We start from the raw sequence: 22,864 nt of genomic DNA on the forward strand, positions 1-22,864 counted from the left end.
GTTGGTTTGCGAAGAAACTGGCGTTCGTAACTCCATGACGCATTCGATATGTCATATCGACGGCGTCACAGCTATTGACACCAAAATTGCTGCATATGTTAAGGAGAATTGTAGATACAAGTAAAAAAAAAAAAAGTTTTTATACAAAAAGACCTTATAGTTTTTGAGAAACTCGATTTTAAAAAAGCAAGTAAAAAATGGTTTTTAAACTTAGAAAAATGACAGTTTAAAAACCATTTTTCTTGGCATTTTTAAAATTAAGTTTCTCAAAAACTACAAGGTCTTTTTGAAAAATTATTTTTGTGACTTATACCCACTGTTCTGCTTAACATGTGTAGCAATTTTGGTAGCAATAGTATGTATTGGGGCTTCGCTATTAACCACTAAAATCGGCATGAAATTATGCGAAATTTTGCGAAAATTATGCGAAAAATTAGGGAAAAATTTGAAATACTACTATTACATACAAAATGAATTAAGATTTTTTCTGAAATTTAGTATTATGATTACGATGCGTAATTGCGCGTTTCGCTGCAAAATTTTGCACATGCGAAATTTCGGCCCGCCACTGGTCCTCTCCGCAGTCTGTCAGGGCTGTGGAATCCTATCAGGTTCTGGTGTCTCTTCTGGCACTTCTGATTGCCATGCTGTAAAATTAAGATAGGCTGCGCGCCCCGTTCACACTTGCGGTTTGTCCGCACCGGATGTCCGGACCGCACCGGAGCCGGATCGGACCTGAAACGTACGGTTCCTGTCCGGATCCGGTCCGGATCCGGTCCGGTTGCATACGGTTTCTGTGCGGTATGAACACGGTTGCGGTCCGGATCCGGATTCTTAAAGAGATAACAACCTGTATAAATACCTGGGGTTCTGGGAGGTCAGCAGAAGCTCTGAGGTCATTGTTGGAGACAGCTGGACGTGTGGAGACTATCCTTGGATACAGAGACAGCAGTTGGGACCATGGATCCAGTCATTTTTTACGCTTATTACCTGGGAATTCTCTCCTTCCTGTTGTTTACCTACTACTATGTGGGGAGAAGGCGTGCTCCTCGCAGGAGATGGTGGGTGCACCCTCTACTAGCCAGGAGGCAGAGGAAGGGAGAGTTCCAGGCCCTCTACCGGGACCTCAGACGACACCCACAGAAGTTCTACAGCTACACTCGGATGTCTATTCCCCTGTAAGTATCTAGGCCTAAATACACCAACCCCCACCATTCCTAAACACCCCACCCTCACCCCCACAACACCTCATCCCTGTATACCTAGCTAAACACACCACCCTGACCCCCACACCCCTGTATACCTAGCTATACACTACACCCCCACCCTCCACAACACTCCCAAACCTCTGTAAACACACCTCCCCCATCCTCCACCCAACACCTTGTCCCACAACATACTTTACAGCTTCTTCCTTTCCATCTCCTGACAGGTTTGATACCCTTTTGGAGATGGTGAAGGATGACCTTAGGAAGAAGGATACCACGTTCAGGAGAGCAGTCACACCACAAGAACAACTACTCATCACACTGAGGTATGTAAAAACAAATTTTTTTATTGCAAAAACAACCACTTTCCAACATGGAAACATTCTTCCAACATGGAAGACAAAAAAATAACATATCTATGGTATAGCCCGGTCAGTTTTAAGGAACACCAACCACCAACTTTGTGCTGGAAGAGTTGCAGGGCATAGCTGCCCAAGTGTCTTTCGGGGACACCAGGCCCTAATAAATTGAAGTGCTTCAAAAACCTAACCACTGGCACAGGACCCTCTGAGCCATGGATGAAGGACACAGGTCAGTGAAAAGGCTAGGCCTCTCACCGACCAGTGTAGGTGTCCTTCATCCATGGTTTCAAGGGTCTTGTGCAAGTGGTTAGGAACAAGAACAAAGTGAGGAGCAAGAGGAACCGATGGCAGAGGTGCATGACTACAGGTGCAGTGCAACAGGCACAAGGTTGTGACCCAGGTAGTGTCTTTCGGGGACACCAGGCCCTAAAATTGAAGTGCTTCAAAAACCTAACCACTGGCACATGACCCTCTGAGCCATGGATGAAGGACACAGGTCAGTGAAAAGGCTAGGCCTCTCACCGACCAGTCAAGGTGTCCTTCATCCATGGTTCAAAGGGTCTTGTGCAAGTGGTTAGGAACAAGAACAAAGTGAGGAGCAAGAGGAACCGATGGCAGAGGTGCATGACTACAGGTGCAGTGCAACAGGCACAAGGTTGTGACCCAGGTAGTGTCTTTCGGGGACACCAGGCCCTAAAATTGAAGTGCTTCAAAAACCTAACCACTGGCACATGACCCTCTGAGCCATGGATGAAGGACACAGGTCAGTGAAAAGGCTAGGCCTCTCACCGACCAGTCAAGGTGTCCTTCATCCATGGTTCAAAGGGTCTTGTGCAAGTGGTTAGGAACAAGAACTAAGTGAGGAGCAAGAGGAACCGATGGCAGAGGTGCATGACTACAGGTGCAGTGCAACAGGCACAAGGTTGTGACCCAGGTAGTGTCTTTCGGGGACACCAGGCCCTAAAATTGAAGTGCTTCAAAAACCTAACCACTGGCACATGACCCTCTGAGCCATGGATGAAGGACACAGGTCAGTGAAAAGGCTAGGCCTCTCACCGACCAGTCAAGGTGTCCTTCATCCATGGCTCCAAGGGTCTTGTGCAAGTGATTAGGAACAAGAACAAAGTGAGGAGCAAGAGGAACCGATGGCAGAGGAGCAGGACTACAGGTAGTGTCTTTTGGGGACAAAAGGCCATAAATTATTAGTGCTTCAAAAACCTAACCACTGGCACATGACCCTCTGAGCCATGGATGAAGGACACAGGTCAGTGAAAAGGCTAGGCCTCTCACCGACCAGTCAAGGTGTCCTTCATCCATGGCTCCAAGGGTCTTGTGCAAGTGGTTAGGAACAAGAACAAAGTGAGGAGCAAGAGGAACCGATGGCAGAGGTGCATGACTACAGGTGCAGTGCAACAGGCACAAGGTTGTGACCCAGGTAGTGTCTTTCGGGGACACCAGGCCCTAAAATTGAAGTGCTTCAAAAACCTAACCACTGGCACATGACCCTCTGAGCCATGGATGAAGGACACAGGTCAGTGAAAAGGCTAGGCCTCTCACCGACCAGTCAAGGTGTCCTTCATCCATGGTTCAAAGGGTCTTGTGCAAGTGGTTAGGAACAAGAACTAAGTGAGGAGCAAGAGGAACCGATGGCAGAGGTGCATGACTACAGGTGCAGTGCAACAGGCACAAGGTTGTGACCCAGGTAGTGTCTTTCGGGGACACCAGGCCCTAAAATTGAAGTGCTTCAAAAACCTAACCACTGGCACATGACCCTCTGAGCCATGGATGAAGGACACAGGTCAGTGAAAAGGCTAGGCCTCTCACCGACCAGTCAAGGTGTCCTTCATCCATGGCTCCAAGGGTCTTGTGCAAGTGATTAGGAACAAGAACAAAGTGAGGAGCAAGAGGAACCGATGGCAGAGGAGCAGGACTACAGGTAGTGTCTTTTGGGGACAAAAGGCCATAAATTATTAGTGCTTCAAAAACCTAACCACTGGCACATGACCCTCTGAGCCATGGATGAAGGACACAGGTCAGTGAAAAGGCTAGGCCTCTCACCGACCAGTCAAGGTGTCCTTCATCCATGGCTCCAAGGGTCTTGTGCAAGTGATTAGGAACAAGAACAAAGTGAGGAGCAAGAGGAACCGATGGCAGAGGAGCAGGACTACAGGTAGTGTCTTTCGGGGACACCAGGCCCTAAATTATTAGTGCTTCTAACACCTAACCACTGGCACAGGACCCTCTGAGCCATGGATGAAGGACACAGGTCAGTGAAAAGGCTAGGCCTCTCACCGACCAGTGAAGGTATCCTTCACCCATGGCTCCAAGGGTCTTGTGCAAGTGATTAGGAACAACAAAGTAAGGAACAAGAGGAATCAAAGGCACAGGTGCAGGACTACAGGTGCAGTGCAACAGGCACAAGGTTGTGACCCAGGTAGTGTCTTTCGGGGACACCAGGCCCTAAATTATTAGTGCTTCTAAAACCTAACCACTGGCACAGGACCCTCTGAGCCATGGATGAAGGACACAGGCCAGTGAAAAGGCTAGGCCTCTCACCGACCAGTGAAGGTGTCCTTCACCCATGGCTCCAAGGGTCTTGTGCAAGTGATTAGGAACAACAAAGTAAGGAACAAGAGAAATCAAAGGCACAGGTGCAGGACTACAGGTGCAGTGCAACAGGCACAAGGTTGTGACCCAGGTAGTGTCTTTCGGGGACACCAGGCCCTAAAGTTCAAGTCCAGCAAAACCAAAAGTTCCCTGACATGGTCATCTGAACACCTCTGAACCTTGGTTGAAGGAGATGGGGCAGTGAAAAGGTTGGGCTAAAAAGCCCTATTCATATAGGTATTCAGAGGAGCATGTCCAGGAACAATTTGACTTTTTTTTTCAAATTGTATCGGCACCACTACTAGAAAAGGTGGGAGTTGCTGCCTGGAAATCTGGACTCTCTTGGGTGCTGGTCGTGGATGAGCTGGACCCTGACAGCGGTGGCCCATATTGACTGCCTCTGTAGCCGGTGTACATCTGTGATGATTGCCAGGTGGGCACCGCTGTTGGTTGTGGGGGTCTAAAAATTGGTGGTTGCAATAATGGCGTGTCCATGTGCTGTTTGATCACCTCCAGCAAAGTGGAATGGCACGCCATCAAGTTTTGGGAAGGCACCTTTTCCAAATATGGTATTAGAGACATCACTGTGTGAAAACACGGGTGTGCCTGCAATTTCAGTAGTTCCTTGCTTTGTTGATGCATTTGCTGCATCATGTTCTGCAGCTGGCCCACCGACTGATGATGCTGCGCACGCAGTTGGTCGATTTCTCCTCTGTGCATCTCATGCATCATTTTAAGCTCGTCCCTGTAGTGCCCATGTACAGCGTCGAGCTCACATTGCAGTGAAGTGATGTGGGACTTGTACTGCTCCATGATATGGCCCCTGTCCTCATCTTGCAACTGCCGGGTTATGAGAGTTTGGTGGCTCTGAAGAATCCCGAGAAGTCCGGAGACAGCCCCGGACATCTCGGACTCTGTCTCTCTCCTTGTTGGGGGGAGGGTACCTCGACGCCTCACTGGTGTGGTGGTCCTCACTGGTGGTGTGGCAGCATCTTCCCGTCCTCTGGCCTGTGTCGGGGTTGCCCTGCGCGCTGGTTGTGCTGCAGTCTCTCGGTGCTCCTCACTTTGTTCTTGTTCCCCGGGAGCTTCCATAGCGGTCGATTGTGGAGGTGCAGCTTCATCCACACTCGGTCCTGCAACCTCAACATCCAAGCTCTCTTCTCCCAAGTCATCATCAAAGGAGAGAGCTGGGATAGCTAAGGACTCCCTCCTCCTACTCCTCTCCTCGGGGACATAGGTTACATTGGCGACGTCATCATCCACCAAGCTCTCCTCACTGCTGAACCGTGCCTCCTGGGTCGGTCCCTCTTGCTCCAAATTGTCTTCAGTCCTGTAGATAAAAACAATATTTATTGGTGTGCCAAACAGCAAGTGGCGTCAATTCACAGAGCTAGCAAACACTAGCAAACACTTTATCAACCGTTTCTACCAAACATTTGATAAAGCTTGTGAGAAAAGTTCGCTAGCCATGGGAATTGAGGCCAGTTTATAGCAATACATGGCCGAAGTCATGGTAGTTGTCTGCTAAAATGAGCTCTCAGTTCCTGCCCACAGTAGTGGTACTTACAGTCTAGGTTCCAGGCTTGCATTGATGAAAGACAATTGCTTGGCAAATTGGTAGTCTTTTTGTCGCTTTCCCCCGCCACTGCCACTTCGTTCGGCAAGTTTTTTCTTCCGTAGCCATTTCACGTATGCATCACGTATATTGCGCCACCTTGTCTTGAACCTTTCTCCTGTAACGACATGAAAAATTGATTTCGATTATTTCTCTTGTAGGTACATCGCAACTGGACAAACATATACATCGCTACATGTCACATTTCGTATTGGGAAGAGCACGGTGGCAGGCATCGTCGTGAGGACTTCGAGGATCCTTTGGACGCGACTGAGGGCCAGATACATGCCTGTGCCGGACACCACGAAATGGGAGGAGATCGCCCAGGGCTTCTGGACCGAGTGCAAGTTTCCTAATTGTGTTGGCGCACTGGATGGGAAACACATCCGGATTCAGAAACCCGTGGGGAGTGGCAGCCATTATTTCAACTATAAAAAATACTTCAGCATTGTTCTAATGGCAGTGGCAGATGCGGACTACAAGTTTGTGTACGTGGACGTGGGGTCGTACGGTAGTTCCAATGACTCTGGAATTTTCCAGCGTACGACCCTTTGCCGGCTGATGGAGGAAGGCAGACTGCGTCTCCCCCGTGACAGACCCTGGCCTGGGACAAGGGCACCGGCCTACCCCTATGTGTTTGTGGGGGACGAGGCCTTCGCCCTGTCCGACCATGTAATGCGTCCGTACCCAGACAGGGGACTTGATGCCAGCCAGCTACACTTCAATGCTCGGTTGAGCCGTGCAAGGAGAATGGTGGAGTGCACATTTGGGATCCTGGTGTCAAAGTGGAGGGTGTTCCACACGCCCATGCTGCTGAAACCGGGCAACGCAGTTGTCGTGGTGAAGGCAGCATGCATCCTCCACAACTTTGTGCGGCAGGAGGAAAGAGAGACTCCGGAACCCCCGAATGTGCTTCCACTAATGCCCCTGCGGAGGTATGCAACCAGGCCAAGGGTAGTGTCACTGCGGAACAGGGACCAACTGAGACTTTATTTTACCACACCACCAGGACGAGGGTGAATGTTTGGTTTTTAATATGTTTTGTTGAAATGTGTTTATTTTGGAGTTTCAAGTTTTTAAGTGATTTTAAATGTCTTAATTTTTTACAATAAATTGATGTTTAATAATTGGTCATTGTGTATGTTTTATGTGCACAGGTGGGGTACATCGCAGGTGGGTGGGAGACATCACAGGTGGGTGGGATACATCAAAGGTGGGTGGGATACATCACAGGTGGGGTACATCACAGGTGGGGTACAGGTGGGTGGGATACAGCACAGGTGGGGTACAGGTGGGTGGGATACAACACAGGTGGGTGGGAGACATCACAGGTGGGTGGGATACATCACAGGTGGGGTACAGGTGGGTGGGATACAACACAGGTGGGTGGGAGACATCACAGGTGGGTGGGATACATCACAGGTGGGGTACAGGTGGGTGGGATACATCACAGGTGGGTGGGAGACATCACAGGTGGGTGGGAGACATCACAGGTGGGGTACAGGTGGGTGGGATACATCACAGGTGGGTGGGAGACATCACAGGTGGGTGGGAGACATCACAGGTGGGGTACAGGTGGGTGGGATACATCACAGGTGGGTGGGAGACATCACAGGTGGGTGGGAGACATCGCAGGTGGGGTACAGGTGGGTGGGATACAACACAGGTGGGTGGGAGACATCACAGGTGGGTGGGATACATCACAGGTGGGTGGGATACATCACAGGTGGGGTACAGGTGGGTGGGATACATCACAGGTGGGGTACAGGTGGGTGGGATACATCACAGGTGGGTGGGAGACATCACAGGTGGGTGGGAGACATCACAGGTGGGGTACATGTGGGTGGGATACATCACAGGTGGGTGGGAGACATCACAGGTGGGTGGGAGACATCACAGGTGGGGTACAGGTGGGTGGGATACAACACAGGTGGGTGGGAGACATCACAGGTGGGTGGGATACATCACAGGTGGGTGGGATACATCACAGGTGGGTGGGATACATCACAGGTGGGGTACAGGTGGGTGGGATACATCACAGGTGGGTGGGAGACATCACAGGTGGGTGGGATACATCACAGGTGGGGTACAGGTGGGTGGGATACATCACAGGTGGGGTACAGGTGGGTGGGATACATCACAGGTGGGTGGGAGACATCACAGGTGGGTGGGAGACATCACAGGTGGGGTACAGGTGGGTGGGATACATCACAGGTGGGGTACAGGTGGGTGGGATACATCACAGGTGGGTGGGAGACATCACAGGTGGGTGGGATACATCACAGGTGGGTGGGATACATCACAGGTGGGGTACAGGTGGGTGGGATACATCACAGGTGGGTGGGAGACATCACAGGTGGGTGGGATACATCACAGGTGGGGTACAGGTGGGTGGGATACATCACAGGTGGGGTACAGGTGGGTGGGATACATCACAGGTGGGTGGGATACATCACAGGTGGGGTACAGGTGGGTGGGATACATCACAGGTGGGTGGGATACATCACAGGTGGGGTACAGGTGGGTGGGGAACAGGTGGGTGGGCCACGGGTGGGTGGGCAACACGTGGGTGACACAAATCCATAGCAAAAGTGGAATACATCACAAGCTAAACCACAAGCCCCCCCAAAAACTTCTAGTCAACATACCCTCTGTGCCTTGCTGTCTCTTGCTCAAGTGCTCAAAGTCCTCCACATACAGCTTGGCAATTTTTTTCCACAGGCCTCTGCATTTTTTGATGTTGCTGTGGTCCGCATCCCCCTTGTCCCACAGGGCTGGTACCTGCTGCACCTGTAGGATGAGGTCTTCTGATGTGTAGGGCCTCACCCCCTCGTTATCAGACATATCGTCAGACATGTTGCTGCCAAACAGCTCCAGCATGAAGTCACTGCTGCTCCACTCTGTGAACGCTGGTGCCATGTGGTCCCCATCCAAAATGGCCACCATACCATAGAGTCAGCATAGGAAGTGTGGTATAACATCCGGTTTTTATAGCCAGTGTGTTGTGCGCTCTCCGGTTCTCATTGGTTTCCATTGGCCGGATGCAACATTCCGGCTCCGGTCCGGATACGTCAGCCGGACCAGCCGGACCAAAAAATAGCGCATGTTGAAACGGACGCCGGAGTCCGGATCCGGTCCGGCTCCGGTCCGGACGAAACGGTCGCATGTGAACGGTCGCATAGACTTTCATTGCTATGCCGTGCGTCCGTTTCGTCCGGTCCGCATGCGGTCCGGCTCCGGCACGGCTCCGGCACGGCGATTCCGGATAGCAACCGCTAATGTGAACCGGGCCTTACAAAACCTTTGAATGTTGGTGCCAGCAACATCGTATGGAAGCGATGTCGTTTTTCAGCTCAGCTGACTGATGTTGCAAAAAAGAGCAAATCAGGCAATTTGGGGACCGCCAGAGCCGCGATATTTACTGGCGAATTGCCACAGAATTGTTGGCTTGGCTTCGGGGGCTGGTTAGGGTTAGGCAGGCCAGTTAGGGTTAGGCATCAGTTGGGGAGGGGATCTCTTATGGTTAGGCATCAGTTGGGGAGGGGGTCACCTATTGTGGTAGGGGATCTGTGGCCATACATTGTTTGCATTTGTGGGCCGATTGACCTTTCGATCTGATAAATTTATTGGAGGAGATCAGTGGTGGGCCCAAATTTCGCATATGCAAAATTTGGCATAAAAATTTGCAATAACGCATCGTAATCATAAAACAAATGCCAAATTTCGGGGAAAATCGTAATTAATTTCGTATGTAATAGTAATATTTCAGAATTTCGCGTAATTTTTCACATAATTTTCTTGAAATTTTGCATAATTTTGTGCTGATTTTAGTGGTCAAAAGCAAAGCCCACATACATGCTATTGCTACCAAAATTGCTACATATGTTAAGCAGAATAGTGGGTATAAGTCAAAAAAAGAATTTTTCAAAAAGACTGTAGTTTTTAAGAAAATCGATTTTACAAATGCAAAGAAAAATGTTTTTTAAATTGTCATTTTTCAGAGTTTATAAACCATTTTTTCTTTGCATTTATAAAATCAGTTTTCTCAAAAACTACTAAGGTCTTTTTGGAAAATAGTTTTTTTCACTTGTACCCACCACAATTCTACTTAATATATGTAGCAATTTTGGTGTCAACAACATGTATAGGGGCTTTTATTCACTGGCAAAGTCGGCATGAAATTACGAGAAAATTTTATGCGAAATTACAAGTGACTATATGAAATCAAATGTATGAATCGTAATTCCGTATAGGCAAGATTGCAAAAATTTACGTGAAAATTTGCGTCATCGTAATTAACTGATTACGAATCATCACTAGAGGAGATGCCGGCAATTTCCGGCCAGAATTGATCAAAAGGATCGATATGTAATTCTAGAAAATCTTGGTTGCAAGGATTCAATCGACAGCATCGGCACATGACACCAGCGCATATAGTGAGTGACACCGCTACATGCGCCGGTGTCACAACGCGCAGGTGCTCACGCCGATGCTGGACACCTGAAGAGGCCAGGATTTGCTTTGGTGGAAAGGTGGACCTTCAACGGTGCAAATGGGCACAGAGCGGCCGGTCACACATACACTTGGCGCGGGTTGGGCTTTAGCGTTAGGACGATTGCAGAAATCTATTGGAAATGCTTTAGAAGCGGGAGCTCCTTTAAAGTGGACCTGAACTCTTGAACAGGACAGAAGGAAAACAGAGAGAAATGCACCCTGTATGTATTTAGTATTAACCTAATCCCCCCTCATCTGTGACTAATCACAACTGTCATTTGATCTCTTAGCTGTGTCAGCTGGCTGTCTCAGCAGAGCAGCTAATTTGTAAACACAGGATGTTAACTCTATGGGCTCGATTCACAAAGCGGTGCTAACCCAGTTAGAGACTTTAGGCATGATAACCATTGCACCATGCTGGTGAAAAGCCAGTTTAGGGGCTCGATTCACCAAGCGGTGCAAAGTGTTAGCACCGTGGTGAAAAGGCCCTCTTCACGCCTAAAGTCACTTTAGGCATGATAAGAAGGGCTTCGCGCGAAGTTTCCGCGCGTAAAGTTTTGCGCGCGCTCCCGCGTGCGTGCGCGCGAAGCGCCCCGCACTTCGCGCGATGCGCCCATTAAACCCTATGGGACTTTGCGCGCGCGCCTGTGCGGGTGCGCGCGCAAAACTTTGCGCGCGATAACTTCGCGCGAAGTGCAGGCAAAAACGGTGCTAACTCAGTGGTGAAGAGGTCATCACGCCTAAAGTCCTTTAGGCGTGATAACTGGGTTAGCACCGCTTGGTGAATCGAGCCCTAGGTGTGATAAGTTTAGGCATGATAAGTTTAGGTGTGATAAGTTTAGGCATGATAAGTTTAGGTGTGATAAGTTTAGGTGTGATAAGTTTAGGCGTGATAAGTTTAAGCACCAAGGGCCATATTCTATTGCTGAACTCGCCAGCGCTAAGCACTGGCGAGTTCTTAACTTAGGCGATGGGGGCATCGCCTAATCTAATTAAACTTTAGACCCCCCCAGGCGGAAAAGAACTCGCTTGGGCGATATAATCGCCCAGCGAGTTCTTAACACAGAATCCAATTACCCTTATCATGTCTCCGGGAAGCGATGCTTCCCGGCAGACATGAGCGTTAGCTTAGACCTGCAAAAAGCAGGTCTAAACTAGCTAACGCACGTCGTCGCCGCAGCATCTGGGGGTCTCCTTTAATAAGGAGACCCCCAGAGCTCCCCGTCGGGTCGCCGCACAGTTTAGAAGCCCCCGCGCAGCTCTGCCGGGCTCCCCTCTCATACGTACCGCCGCCGATCACCCGCCGCCTCTCGCCGCAAAATCCGTCACGTAATTACAGTGTATCTAACACTGTAATTACTGTGCGCATAGAAGGAGCCCGGGCAAAGCATCTTTGAATCTGCAGCCGGGCTCCCCATTGGTCTGCTGTCTGAACCAATAAAATGGCTCAGACAGCGGACAAATGGGGAGCCCGGCTGCAGATTCAAAGATGCTTTGCCCGGGCTCCTTCTATGCGCACAGTAATTACAGTGTTAGATACACTGTAATTACGTGACGGATTTTGCGGCGAGAGGCGGCGGGTGATCGGCGGCGGTACGTATGAGAGGGGAGCCCGGCAGAGCTGCGCGGGGGCTTCTAAACTGTGCGGCGACCCGACGGGGAGCTCTGGGGGTCTCCTTATTAAAGGAGACCCCCAGATGCTGCGGCGGAAGATGTCGGCGATGTTCGGCGGGCGAGTGCGCATGTGTGGGGAGTGAGGCCGTGGTGCTGATGGACAGCACCACAGCGTAAACCTCACTCCCCATCGCTCGGTTAAAGGGAGCATCGCTGAGTAATGCTCTCTAACGATCAGCCATCGCGCGAAGGATATGGGCAATAGGATTTGCCGGTAATCCTCGCGCGATGGCAAGGTGATAAGTAGCTCGCATCTGCAAGCTACTTATCACCTTGAATAGGATATGGCCCCAACTGTGTTAGCACCGCAGTGCACAGCTGATCAAAAGTTTGGCGCTAGCAAAGTCTGGTGCACTTCACATAGAGTTTAATGGCGCTGCTTTGCGTGCGGGACTTTGAGCGCGATCTAACCCTGTCTAAACTTATCACGCCTAAACTTATCACACCTAAACTGGCTTTTCACCAGCGTGGTGCAATGGTTATCATGCCTAAAGTCTGTAACTGGGTTAGCACCGCTTTGTGAATCGAGCCCTATGTCTACTTCCGTGAAAGCAGGAAGTAGACTGCAGATTTATTGCATGAGTTCAGTAAGCTGTAACAAAGAAATGTTTCTTGTTTAAAGGTTTTGATGCTGTTCTTTTAGGGCAGAGAGTTCAGGGCCGCTGTCATTTCATTTCTCCGGTGCTGATCGGGCCATTATTTGCCGTGGCTGTGGGGGAGATGTTCTGGAGACTGAACTGTCTGGAGAGGGTGATGATAGTTGAAATGGTTTAATATAATGGACGCCCCTTCAGTTTCGGCCGAGCAGAAAGGAACAGCACATTATTCCATTAGATAGAGAGGAGGCGGTTTGATAATTGGGTACTTGGTGTAATTTATGACCTGATAGTGAGGTCAGGCTGTACAAGGTGAGGCCGTGGGCTATGCAGAAGGACTCGTATATCACAGTATACCAAGCCACAGTATGTGAGCTGCCAGCATAGAGCTTTAATCAATATTAATCAATATTACTACTTTTTTTGAACAAAAACACGTTTTAGAGAAAGAGTAAAGGTCAGGGATGTCACTATAGCAGGCGCAAGAGGGACACTAAGCTGTTTGTGTGTGTGCAGCGGTGTATCTAAAGGGGTGCAGGCATGACTCGTGCCATGGGCGCCACTGCACCATGTGACACCATGCCATCGCTGTCTGCCTTCCCTCCCAGTGCCGCTGCCTGAGCCTCCCTGCCCCCCCCCCCCTTTCCAGCATAGTAACAGACCTCAGATCAGCGCAACAGCAGGGACAGAGGTTGCACACGCTTCTTTTTTCCTTGGGGTTGAAGGAGGATGGGGGGTGCTTAAAAGTCAGATACTTGCCTTGGGAGAGGGAAGCCTATACTATGGATCCTCCAAGGGCTTCCCCCATCCTCCTCCATCAGGCTGTGCCAGAACTGAGACCCCAAAGCACAGAAACACTGTGCCTGCGTAGTAGTATGGACCCGCTCAGACTCCAACAGAAAGGGCCAAGCCTGATCAGGTCCGTGCCACTGGGCATGCCCAAGCCATCTTTTGGAGGAGGGCACAGAACTGGAATGGCCCGGTGGAGGGGGACATTGGAAGCTTCCCTCTATTGAGGTGAGCACCGCGTTGGGGCACTATATTTTCTTACAGGTACCCTTTAATAACTCATCCTTCGTCCCTCGGATACAGGAGTACATCCTACAGATCAAGTGTTGTGGCTACGCTTCTTACGATAGGGGGATGATGATGACCACATTTGTTATATGAGGCTAGTCTGATGAACCCCCAGACATTGCAGGTAACCAGGGGGAAATAAGGATAGGATATGAGTGTTGGCAGGGGGGGTGACATTTTTTTTCTGGGGTGGGCCATGATTTCTGGTTACCCACTTGACATAGCTCAAAAACTCATCAAGTTCAACCTACACAAACCCCAACTTGAAGCAGGCCTATGATCATAATCTCTCCACAATATTATGCGCATACAAGGTACACCTCATAGGCCCCCTTGCCCCCCAGTGTCAAATTCTGGATTTCCGTAGTTGTTCATGACTCTCTGCCACCCCCATGGACCACCCCATGGCACGCCAGGCCCCTCTTTCCTCTAATGCCTCTCGGAGCTTCTCCAAGCTCTTGTTTGTTGCCTCCATGATACTATCTGGCCATCTCATTCTCTGCCATCCCCTCCTCCTTTTACCCTCAATCTTTGCCAGCATCAGGGTCTTCTCCAAAGAGCCCTGCCTTCTGATTATGTGTCCAAAGTGCTTCAGTTTCCAATAAACAGGGTTAATTTATTTAAGGATTAACTGATTGGATTTTATTGCAGTCCAAGGAACTCTCAGAAGTCGTCTTCAGCACCACAATTTGAAGGTGTCAATTCTTCAGCAGAGATGTCATGATCATGAAATTTTGAGGTTCGCGAACACCGAACTTGAACTTTCGTAAAAGTTTGAGTTCGGGCGAACCACCATGTGATCGCCATCCAATGCAGGCGTGAACAGCTGATATTCGCTGAGAACTGTCCACCGGCGCACCGTCCCACCACCACCTCTGTTCTTCAGCGCTCATCCTTATGGTCCTCAGTACTCTCACACCCATACATTACTACTTAAAAAACCATGGCTTCGACTATACAAACAGGGATGCTCAACTCTGGATTCGGATGAAATCCAGATAGTTATTATCCGTATTTCATCCGATTAAATCAAATCACCTGTGCGGAGTGGGCGGTGGGGGGGGGGGCAGGGTTATCTTACCCATCTGACGTCTTCTTAGGTCCGTCCCTCGGCGCCTCCCATGATGCGGTCCAAGCAGCGGTCATGTGATTACAAACATTTCCTCCTTCCGGGTTGGAAGTGTTTGTAGTCACGTGACCGCCGCTTGGACCGCATCGCCGGAGGCCCCGAGGGACGGACCTAAGAAGACGTCAGATGGGTAAGATTAAACCCCCCCACCCCACTCAGGTGATTTCATTTAACCGGATTAAATCCGGATAACAACTATCCGGATTTCTTCCGAATCCTGAGTTGAGCATCCTTATATACAAACCTTTCTTGACAAAGTGACATCTCTGCTTTTTATTACATTGTCCAAGTTTGTTATTACGTTACTGCCTGGAAGGAAAGGTCTTTTAATGTCATGGCTGCATTTTCCGTCTGCAGTGATCTTTGAGCCCAAGAACACAAAATCTGATATTGCTTCCATTTCTTCCCCTCTGTATGCCAGGCGGGGATGGGTCCTGATACCATAATCCTAGTTTATTTAATGTTGACCCTTAGGCCAACTTTATCACTGTCCTTTTTCACCCTCATCAAGAGGTTTCTTAATTCTTCTTCACTTGATGCCGTAATAGTCATATCGTCTTCCTAGCCGAGGTTCTAGATTTTTCTTCTGGCAATCTTAAAGGGACCATGAAAAGAAGAAATAAATGGAATCCAGACTTACCTGGGGCTTCCTCTAGCCCACTGTAGCCCGCGAGGTCCCTTTGGCATCTCCTCCGTGGTCCCGCTGGCGGCTCCAACTTGGCGAAGTCGTGCATGTGTGGCCCGTCTGTGTACCTGTCTTTGATAAGCGCCCATCAACATAAGCATCCTGTGCATGCGCGGTTCAGTCTTTCAAGAACTGCGCATGCACTGGACACTTACAGCGACCGACGCAGTGATGCACGGGTGCGCGGTCAGGCCATGCATGCCCGGCTTCAGTCGAAGTCGCCGAGTTAACAGAGCCGCCAGCTGGACCATGGAGAGGACCCAGAGGCCGCTGAGGGACCTCGTGGGCTATGGGAGGGCTGGAGGAAGCCCCAGTTAAGTTCAGATTCCATTTATTTCTTCTGTTCAGGGTCTCTTTTGCTTCATGCTGTCCAGAATTTTGCAACTTGTTGTTGCGACTTTTCTGGATTTTCAGAACAATATTCTGACCTTATATTATATTTTACAATATTCTGTAAAGACCCAGGCTGTACGTAAACAGGATAATGTTTTTACAAAGCTGCTATGCACCCGATATAATTATAGGAAGGGTTTTATATTCAACAGTTTGTTTTTGATGCCAGCAAAACAAATGTATATGGGCTGCGATTTTCCTAATCACAAGATGAGGAGACAAAAGGTGCCTTGCCTGGATGCCACAATGGCCAGAAACAGCCCTGCTTCATTCCCCTAGGCAGAGCCGTGACAAGGTCCTCCAGCACCCAAGGCTGAGACACCAAAGTGCGCCCCTCCATCCCTCCCACCCCAGCTGTCACACACTGATTGCTATTACACTAAGAGGCCCCTCCCCATCCCTCCCACCCCAGCCGTCACACACTGATTGCTATTAGACTAAGAGGCCCCTCCCCCATCCCTCCCACCCCAGCTGTCACACACTGATTGCTATTACACTAAGAGGCCCCTCCCCCATCCCTCCCACCTCAGCTGTCACACACTGATTGCTATTACACTAAGAGGCGCCACAGGGCCCACAACCTCCTCAACACCTTAATATCTAGTTATATGGCTTGCAGTCACTGCTATGTATCCCCTTTTCTTATTTCTTTCTGCTTCATACACAATTAGGAATGACAGCTGAATGAATTCTGTGCCCCCTCCTCCACTGCGCCCTGAGGCTGGAGCCTCTCCAGCCTATGCCTCGGCCCGGCCCCGCCCCTAGGTCACTCCCTTCAGTCACTCATACCTTCCAGGGTCCTCTCCCCTACTGTGTTCTGAAATCATTGCATGTTTTTTACATATAAATACAGTATTAGCCGCACTGTAATACATCACTTGTGTACCAACCTCGGTGCTAACCCTCTACTTGTGTCTCTTGCTTTGTACGGTACCACTGATAAGGATGGTGCTATATATATATCAACAACAATAACAGTAGCATTGCCTAGCTCTGAGGGCTGGAACACACTAGAGCGATTTTTTGAGCGTTTAGGGAGCGTGAGAAATCGCTAGCAATTTCCCTAAACGCTCTGCCAATGTAAATGGATGGTGCAAACTCCACAGAAGCGATTGCGATTAGCAAAATCGCAAACGCAGGACATGCAGCATTTTGTTAGCGCTTGCGCTTCAATGTAAAGTATATAATCACTGGCGTAATCGCTCAGCAAAACTTGCACGGAGCGATTTTGCTAGCGTTTTAAAATTAATGTACTCTGTAGGTAAATTAAAAATAATTGAAAGGACCAATCAGACTTTAAAACGCTAATCGCTACACAACCGCTGGCAAATTGATTACACTTTCTATAATCGCTCCCTAAAATGCTCATAAAATCGCGTGCGAACTTCTCTTACAAAACGCTAGCGATTGCGATTAGAGATAGCATTTTGTAGTGGGTTTCAGGCCTCTCACTTTCTCTTGACCTCACTGACCTCTGAAGTTGCAATACTTACCTAAGTTTAAAGAGACACTGAAGCGAAAAAAAAATGATGATATTATGATTTGTATGTGTAGTACAGCTAAGAAATAAAACATTAAGATCAGATACATCAGTGTAATTGTTTCCAGTACAGGAAGAGTTGAGAAACTCCAGTTGTTATCTCTATGCAAAAAAGCTATTAAGCTCTCAGACTAAGTTAGTCCTGGAGAGGGCTGTTATCTGACTTTTATTATCTCAAGGAGAGGTCATTACTTCACAGACTGCTCTGAAAGACTCATTTTGAATGCTGAGTGTTGTGTAATCTGCACATATTATAGAATGATGCAATGTTAGAAAAACACTATATACCTGAAAGTAAAAGTATGAGAATATTTTCTTTGCTGCTAATCTTCTAGTAATTATTCATAGTACACAACCAATTCATTATATCATATTTTTTTTTCGCTTCAGTGTCTCTTTAAAGGGATGATGGATTTAGTGCTGCAGGGCGGAGATCATTTATTGCTGCATTCCCCTGTCCTGTACAAATGATGGTGTTCTGTGTGTTGCAGGTGCCTGCAGGCCTGGCTGTCACCCTGACAACGGCTTCTGTGAAAGCCCCGGAGAATGCAGGTGAGCGAATGTCTACATTCAAGTACATATCTGAATCTTGATACCATTTATTATATGTTTCTGTGTACAGCATGCTGTAAGTCTAGGGGGCTAGGAATTAAAGGGCCCCTCCTAACAGGGGTGTAATTAAAAATCATGGAGCTCCTCCCAGCAAGGGTGTAACTTAAAATCATTGGGCTCCTCCTAGTAGGGGTGTAACTATAAATCATGGAGCCCCTCCCTGACGGGGTGTCACTTAAAAATCATGGGGCCCCTCCCAGCAGGGGTGTAACTATAAATCATGGGGCTCCTCCCAGAAAGGGTGTAACTATAAATCATGGTACCACTCCCAGAAGGGGTGTAACTATAAATCATAATTGCTCCTCCCAGAAGGGGTGTAACTATAAATCATGGGGCCCCTCCCAGGCGCGATGTAACTACAAGTCATGGGACCTCTCCTAGCAGGGGTGTTCAGCCCGCGGGGATTTTTCACCGTATGCATCAGAGCAATTTTCACCTCCTGTTCATTCGCTAATAACTTTATCACTTCTTAACACAATTTATTGATCTATATCTTGTTTTTTCCGCCACTAATTAGGCTTTCTTTGGGTGATACATTTTGCTAAGAATTATTTTTTTTATAAATGTATTTTAACAGGATTAATAAGAAAAATGGAAAAAAAATCATTATTTCTTAGTTTTCGTCCATTATAGCAATAATCCACGCTACCATAATTAAAATCTATGTATTTTATTTGCCCGTTTGTCTCGGTTATGACACCATTTACATTTTGTCCCTATCACAATGTATGGCACCAATATTTTATTTGGAAATTAAAGTGCATTTTTTCAGTTTTGCATCCATCACTATTTACAAGCTTATAATTTAAAAAATGTTTGTAGTATACCCCCTTCACATGCATATTTAAAAAGTTCAGACCCTTAGGTAACTATTTATGTTTTTGTTTTGTTTTTTATTGTAATTTTTTTTCCATTAAAAATTTTATTTGGGTAATATTTTGGTGTGGGAAATAAACAGTTAATTTTGTAATGTTATTATATGTGTAAATTGTACTGTAAAAAAATGTGTAGATGTAGTTTTACTATTTGGCTACAAGATGGCCACCTTGAGTTTTTATTTTCTCCTTGTGCTCCTCGCTAACCGGAAGCACAAGGAGCACGCAGAAAATTTTACGTGCAGAAAGACTGAAGCCTCAAGTAAGAGCGCTTCGGTTTTACTGCTGGGGACACGGATCGGTGATCAGGAACGATGTTCCCGTTCACTGATTCCCAGGGCTACCGGTGGACAGCACGGGGGCGTGCGCGGGAGTGCGCCAAAGCGCAGCACCACAGCAGAGCAGCCGCCTGGACGTGAGCATCACATCCAGGCGGCAGAAATGGTTAAATCAGGGGATCCCTCTCAGCAGGGGTGTAATTAAAAATCATGGGGCCCCTCCTAAAAGGGAGGTAACTATAAATCATTGGGCCCCTCCTAAAAGGGAGGTAACTATAAATCATTGGGCCCCTCCTAAAAGGGAGGTAACTATAAATCATGGAGCCCCTCCTAAAAGGGAGGTAACTATAAATCATGGGATCCCTCCCAGCAGGGGTGTAACTATAAATCATGGGGCTCCTTCTAGAAGGGGTGTATCTATAAATCATGGGGCCCCTCCCAGAAGGGGTGTAACTATAAATCATAATGCCCCTCCCAGAAGGGGTGTAACTATAAATCATGGGGCACCTCCCAGCAGGGATGTAGCTAGAAGTCATGGGACCTCTCCCAGCAGAAGTGTACCTACTGTATAAATCATGCGGGCCCTCCCAGCAGAGGTGTAACTAGAAAAAGACTACTCCGTGCAGCTATTTAACTCAATGCCAGAGACTCGCAAAGTATAGTCAACGCCGAGATGCTGAAGACTAGTTGCTACAGCAATGACGCACCTGCGCACTGGGCTCTGCTGACAGTGCGGCTGCCTGCAGCTATGTGCGGGGTCCTTCCCTGCGGATGGCATATCTAGCTTGCGGCAGTTAGAAAACCATAACGGCCGATTTACAGTGTACAGGGAGAAACCATCCTTTACAGGTAGGAAGAGGTTGATTTATGTGGTGGGGAAAAAAGGTTTCATCAGTCTCACCTATTCCTTTGGTTCAGCTGATCCTCTGTCCTTCTTAATAACTTTTATTTACTGACTTTATCTACATTTGTTTTTTTTAAAGCCAATGTAAATAATAATAATAAAAAAGACAGATACTTACCTAAGAAGAGGGAAGGCTCTGGGTCCTATAGGGCCTTCCTGTTCTTCTCATGGTCCCTTCGTTCCAATCTGCTGCCACTGTAGGCTGCTGGAGCATGTTAATGGCTGAAAACCGTTTTATTGCGTTGCTCGCCGCCACCGCCCTGCACGCACGTTGGCCCGCCGCTCGTACCCGCCGAGATATGGAGATCCGCGATTGGAGAAGGGGAACAAATGTTCCCCTAACCAATTATAAATAGTTGCCTTAGGGACTCTTTTTTTATATGTATGTCATGAGGGTATATTACTGTTATTTTACTATGTATAGGCTTGTAATTATGGAACAGACAGAAAAAAAAATTACATCTATACAGTATTTCCGAATAAAATATTGTCGCCATACATTGTGATAGGGACATAATTTAAACTGTGTAATAAACAGGACAAATGGGCAAATACGATACAGGGGTTTTATTATGGTAGCATGTTTTATTTTAAAACTATAATGGCTGAAAAATGAGAAATAATGTTTTTTTGTTTTCCTTTTTTTTGTTTTATTCCCATTAAAGTGCATTTAGAATAAAATAATTCTTAGCAAAATGTACTACCCAAAGAAAGCCTAATTGGAGGCGGAAAAAAACAAGGTATAGATCATTTTTGTTGTGATTCGTAGTAATACAGTTATTGCCGAATAAGAGGGAGGAGCGCTGACGGGTGAAAATTGCCCTGGGGTGTAACAATAGACACTGCAAGGGGTGCAGCTGCCGAGGGGCCCAGAAGCTGCAGGGGGCCCAGTGGGGGGAGAAGTTTATTTTCCCTGTTCTGAGACACTGACAACGAAGGGCACGGCGAGAAAAAAACTTTCTGCTCTCTGCACAATTGTTCTAATGTTTGCATCTGCTCAGCCACTGATAAGGAATCATACAAAGATTTGTAGACAGCTCCTATTCAGTGTGCAGCAGGCTCTTGTGTATAGCGCCCAGCCCCCAGCCTCTCTCCCCTCCCCAAGCACTGTGTACTGAAGTGATGCTGGAGAAGGCTGCAGAGCCTGTTCTGCTCCATCAGAGATGGACAGAGTGAGTGTAATAAGCTGTAGCTGGGAGCACACTTGTCTGTCGGTTTTCTGTATGCTTTCGCTGCGCACAGTGTGTGTCTGTATGTGTGAAAACATGCACGTTTTTTTCACAGAAGCTAATGTAATTAATGCATGCAGTGCTTCAGTTCACTGCTGTCTGTTTTATCTGCATGGGGAAAACACATTCAAGTGTGCACTAGCCAATTGAATAACATTGGTTCTCAGATTACCTGTGAAGAAAGCGATCGTGGGGGGGGGGGGGGGGGGGGGGGGAGGGCTCAGAGATTTTTAGTTATGACGCTGCCCTTGTGGTTGAAGTGGTTAAAGTGTAACTGTCGGGCATACAATCAAAAATCGATTCTTTATTTTTATCTGGTAAACAAGTAATACGGATGCTAATCAGGCAATCCAAAAGTTAAAATCTCTATTACTTTTCTTGTTTATAAATGATCATTCCCCAGTTTACATGACTCTTATTTGGTACGTTGCCGCACAAAGGAAGTTGCAGGGCATGCTGGGTTGTCTTTTTTTTGCTTCTTTATTTCCCCTCAGACTTAACTAATGTACAGAAGAAGACAACAAAAGACAACCCAGCATGCCCTGCAACTTCCTTTGTGCGGCAACGTACCAAATAAGAGTCAGGTAAACTGGGGAATGATCATTTATAAACAAGAAAAGTAATAGAGATTTTTTTAACTTTTGGATTGCCCGATTAGCATCCGTATTACTTGTTTACCAGATATAAATAAAGAATTGATTTTTGATTTTATGCCCGACAGTTACACTTTAAGACTCCAAGGTGGTCTCTCATCTCAGCATTACATAGGATATTCAGCACACACTGCTAGGTAAGCGAGTGGGAAAGCACCTGATATAGAGAGAGCTTTACCAGCTACACAGAGGCTGTAATATATTATTGACACAGGGATTTACCAAGCAAGAGTCTAGCAGAGAAGTCACTTAGCGCATCATCTACTTCTTATTTATTGTTTCTCCAGATGCCGTCCTGGTTGGAGGGGACAGTTTTGCGACCAGTGTGTCCCGTTTCCTGGCTGTCTCCACGGCAGCTGCAACAAGCCCTGGCAGTGCGTCTGTGAGGACGGCTGGATCGGCAGCCACTGCAACATCGGTTAGTAGCAAATCTAGCTACATCCAGGCCCGGATGTGGAGATTTTACTGCACAAGACCCACTGCCACCAACCCCACCTTCCCCCCTTAAACCTCCCTGTACTGTGCACCAGTCGTCCTGTGTGCTGTGTGTGCCCCCGTCCCGTATGTTCCCCTGGTCCTGTGCTCTCCTCTTTTTCACCCCCCCCCCCCTCTTCCTGTGTACTTCCCTGCTCCTGTGATTCCCCCATACTGTGCTTGGGGGGTGCTCTACTGCTTTCCCCTGTGGAAGCAGGACGGCCGTGCATTGGGTTTGGGACTGCTGTGGTTTACATGTTTGTCAGTTTAACTGCCTTAGTGTGCCAGCCCCATGCTTCTTGCTGCCCAAGACAGTGGCCTTTGTTGCCCTGCCTCAAATCCGTCCATGGCTACATCAAAGCCAACTGATGTATGGTGGAATAGTGGTTAGCACTCTCGCTATTTAAGTACTAAATAATAATAATAATAATAATTAACAGTTCCAGTGCCTATACCATG

At 47.9% G+C, this 22,864-nt stretch overlaps 1 protein-coding gene across 3 annotated transcripts in view; it reads left to right on the forward strand.

The window, feature by feature from the left end:
* DLK1 (delta like non-canonical Notch ligand 1) overlaps positions 1 to 22,864 on the forward strand; it is a 71,197-nt gene that overhangs the window by 20,763 nt on the left and 27,570 nt on the right. For all 3 annotated transcript variants that reach the window (XM_068254707.1, XM_068254706.1, XM_068254705.1), the window contains exons 3-4: positions 17,872 to 17,932; positions 22,219 to 22,349. In XM_068254707.1, the coding sequence (XP_068110808.1) occupies positions 17,872 to 17,932; positions 22,219 to 22,349 (192 nt within the window). The remainder of the gene's footprint in view (positions 1 to 17,871; positions 17,933 to 22,218; positions 22,350 to 22,864) is intronic.

This window comes from Hyperolius riggenbachi, chromosome 9 (genome assembly GCF_040937935.1).
Source record: "Hyperolius riggenbachi isolate aHypRig1 chromosome 9, aHypRig1.pri, whole genome shotgun sequence".
NCBI classification, from domain to species: Eukaryota; Metazoa; Chordata; class Amphibia; order Anura; family Hyperoliidae; genus Hyperolius; species Hyperolius riggenbachi.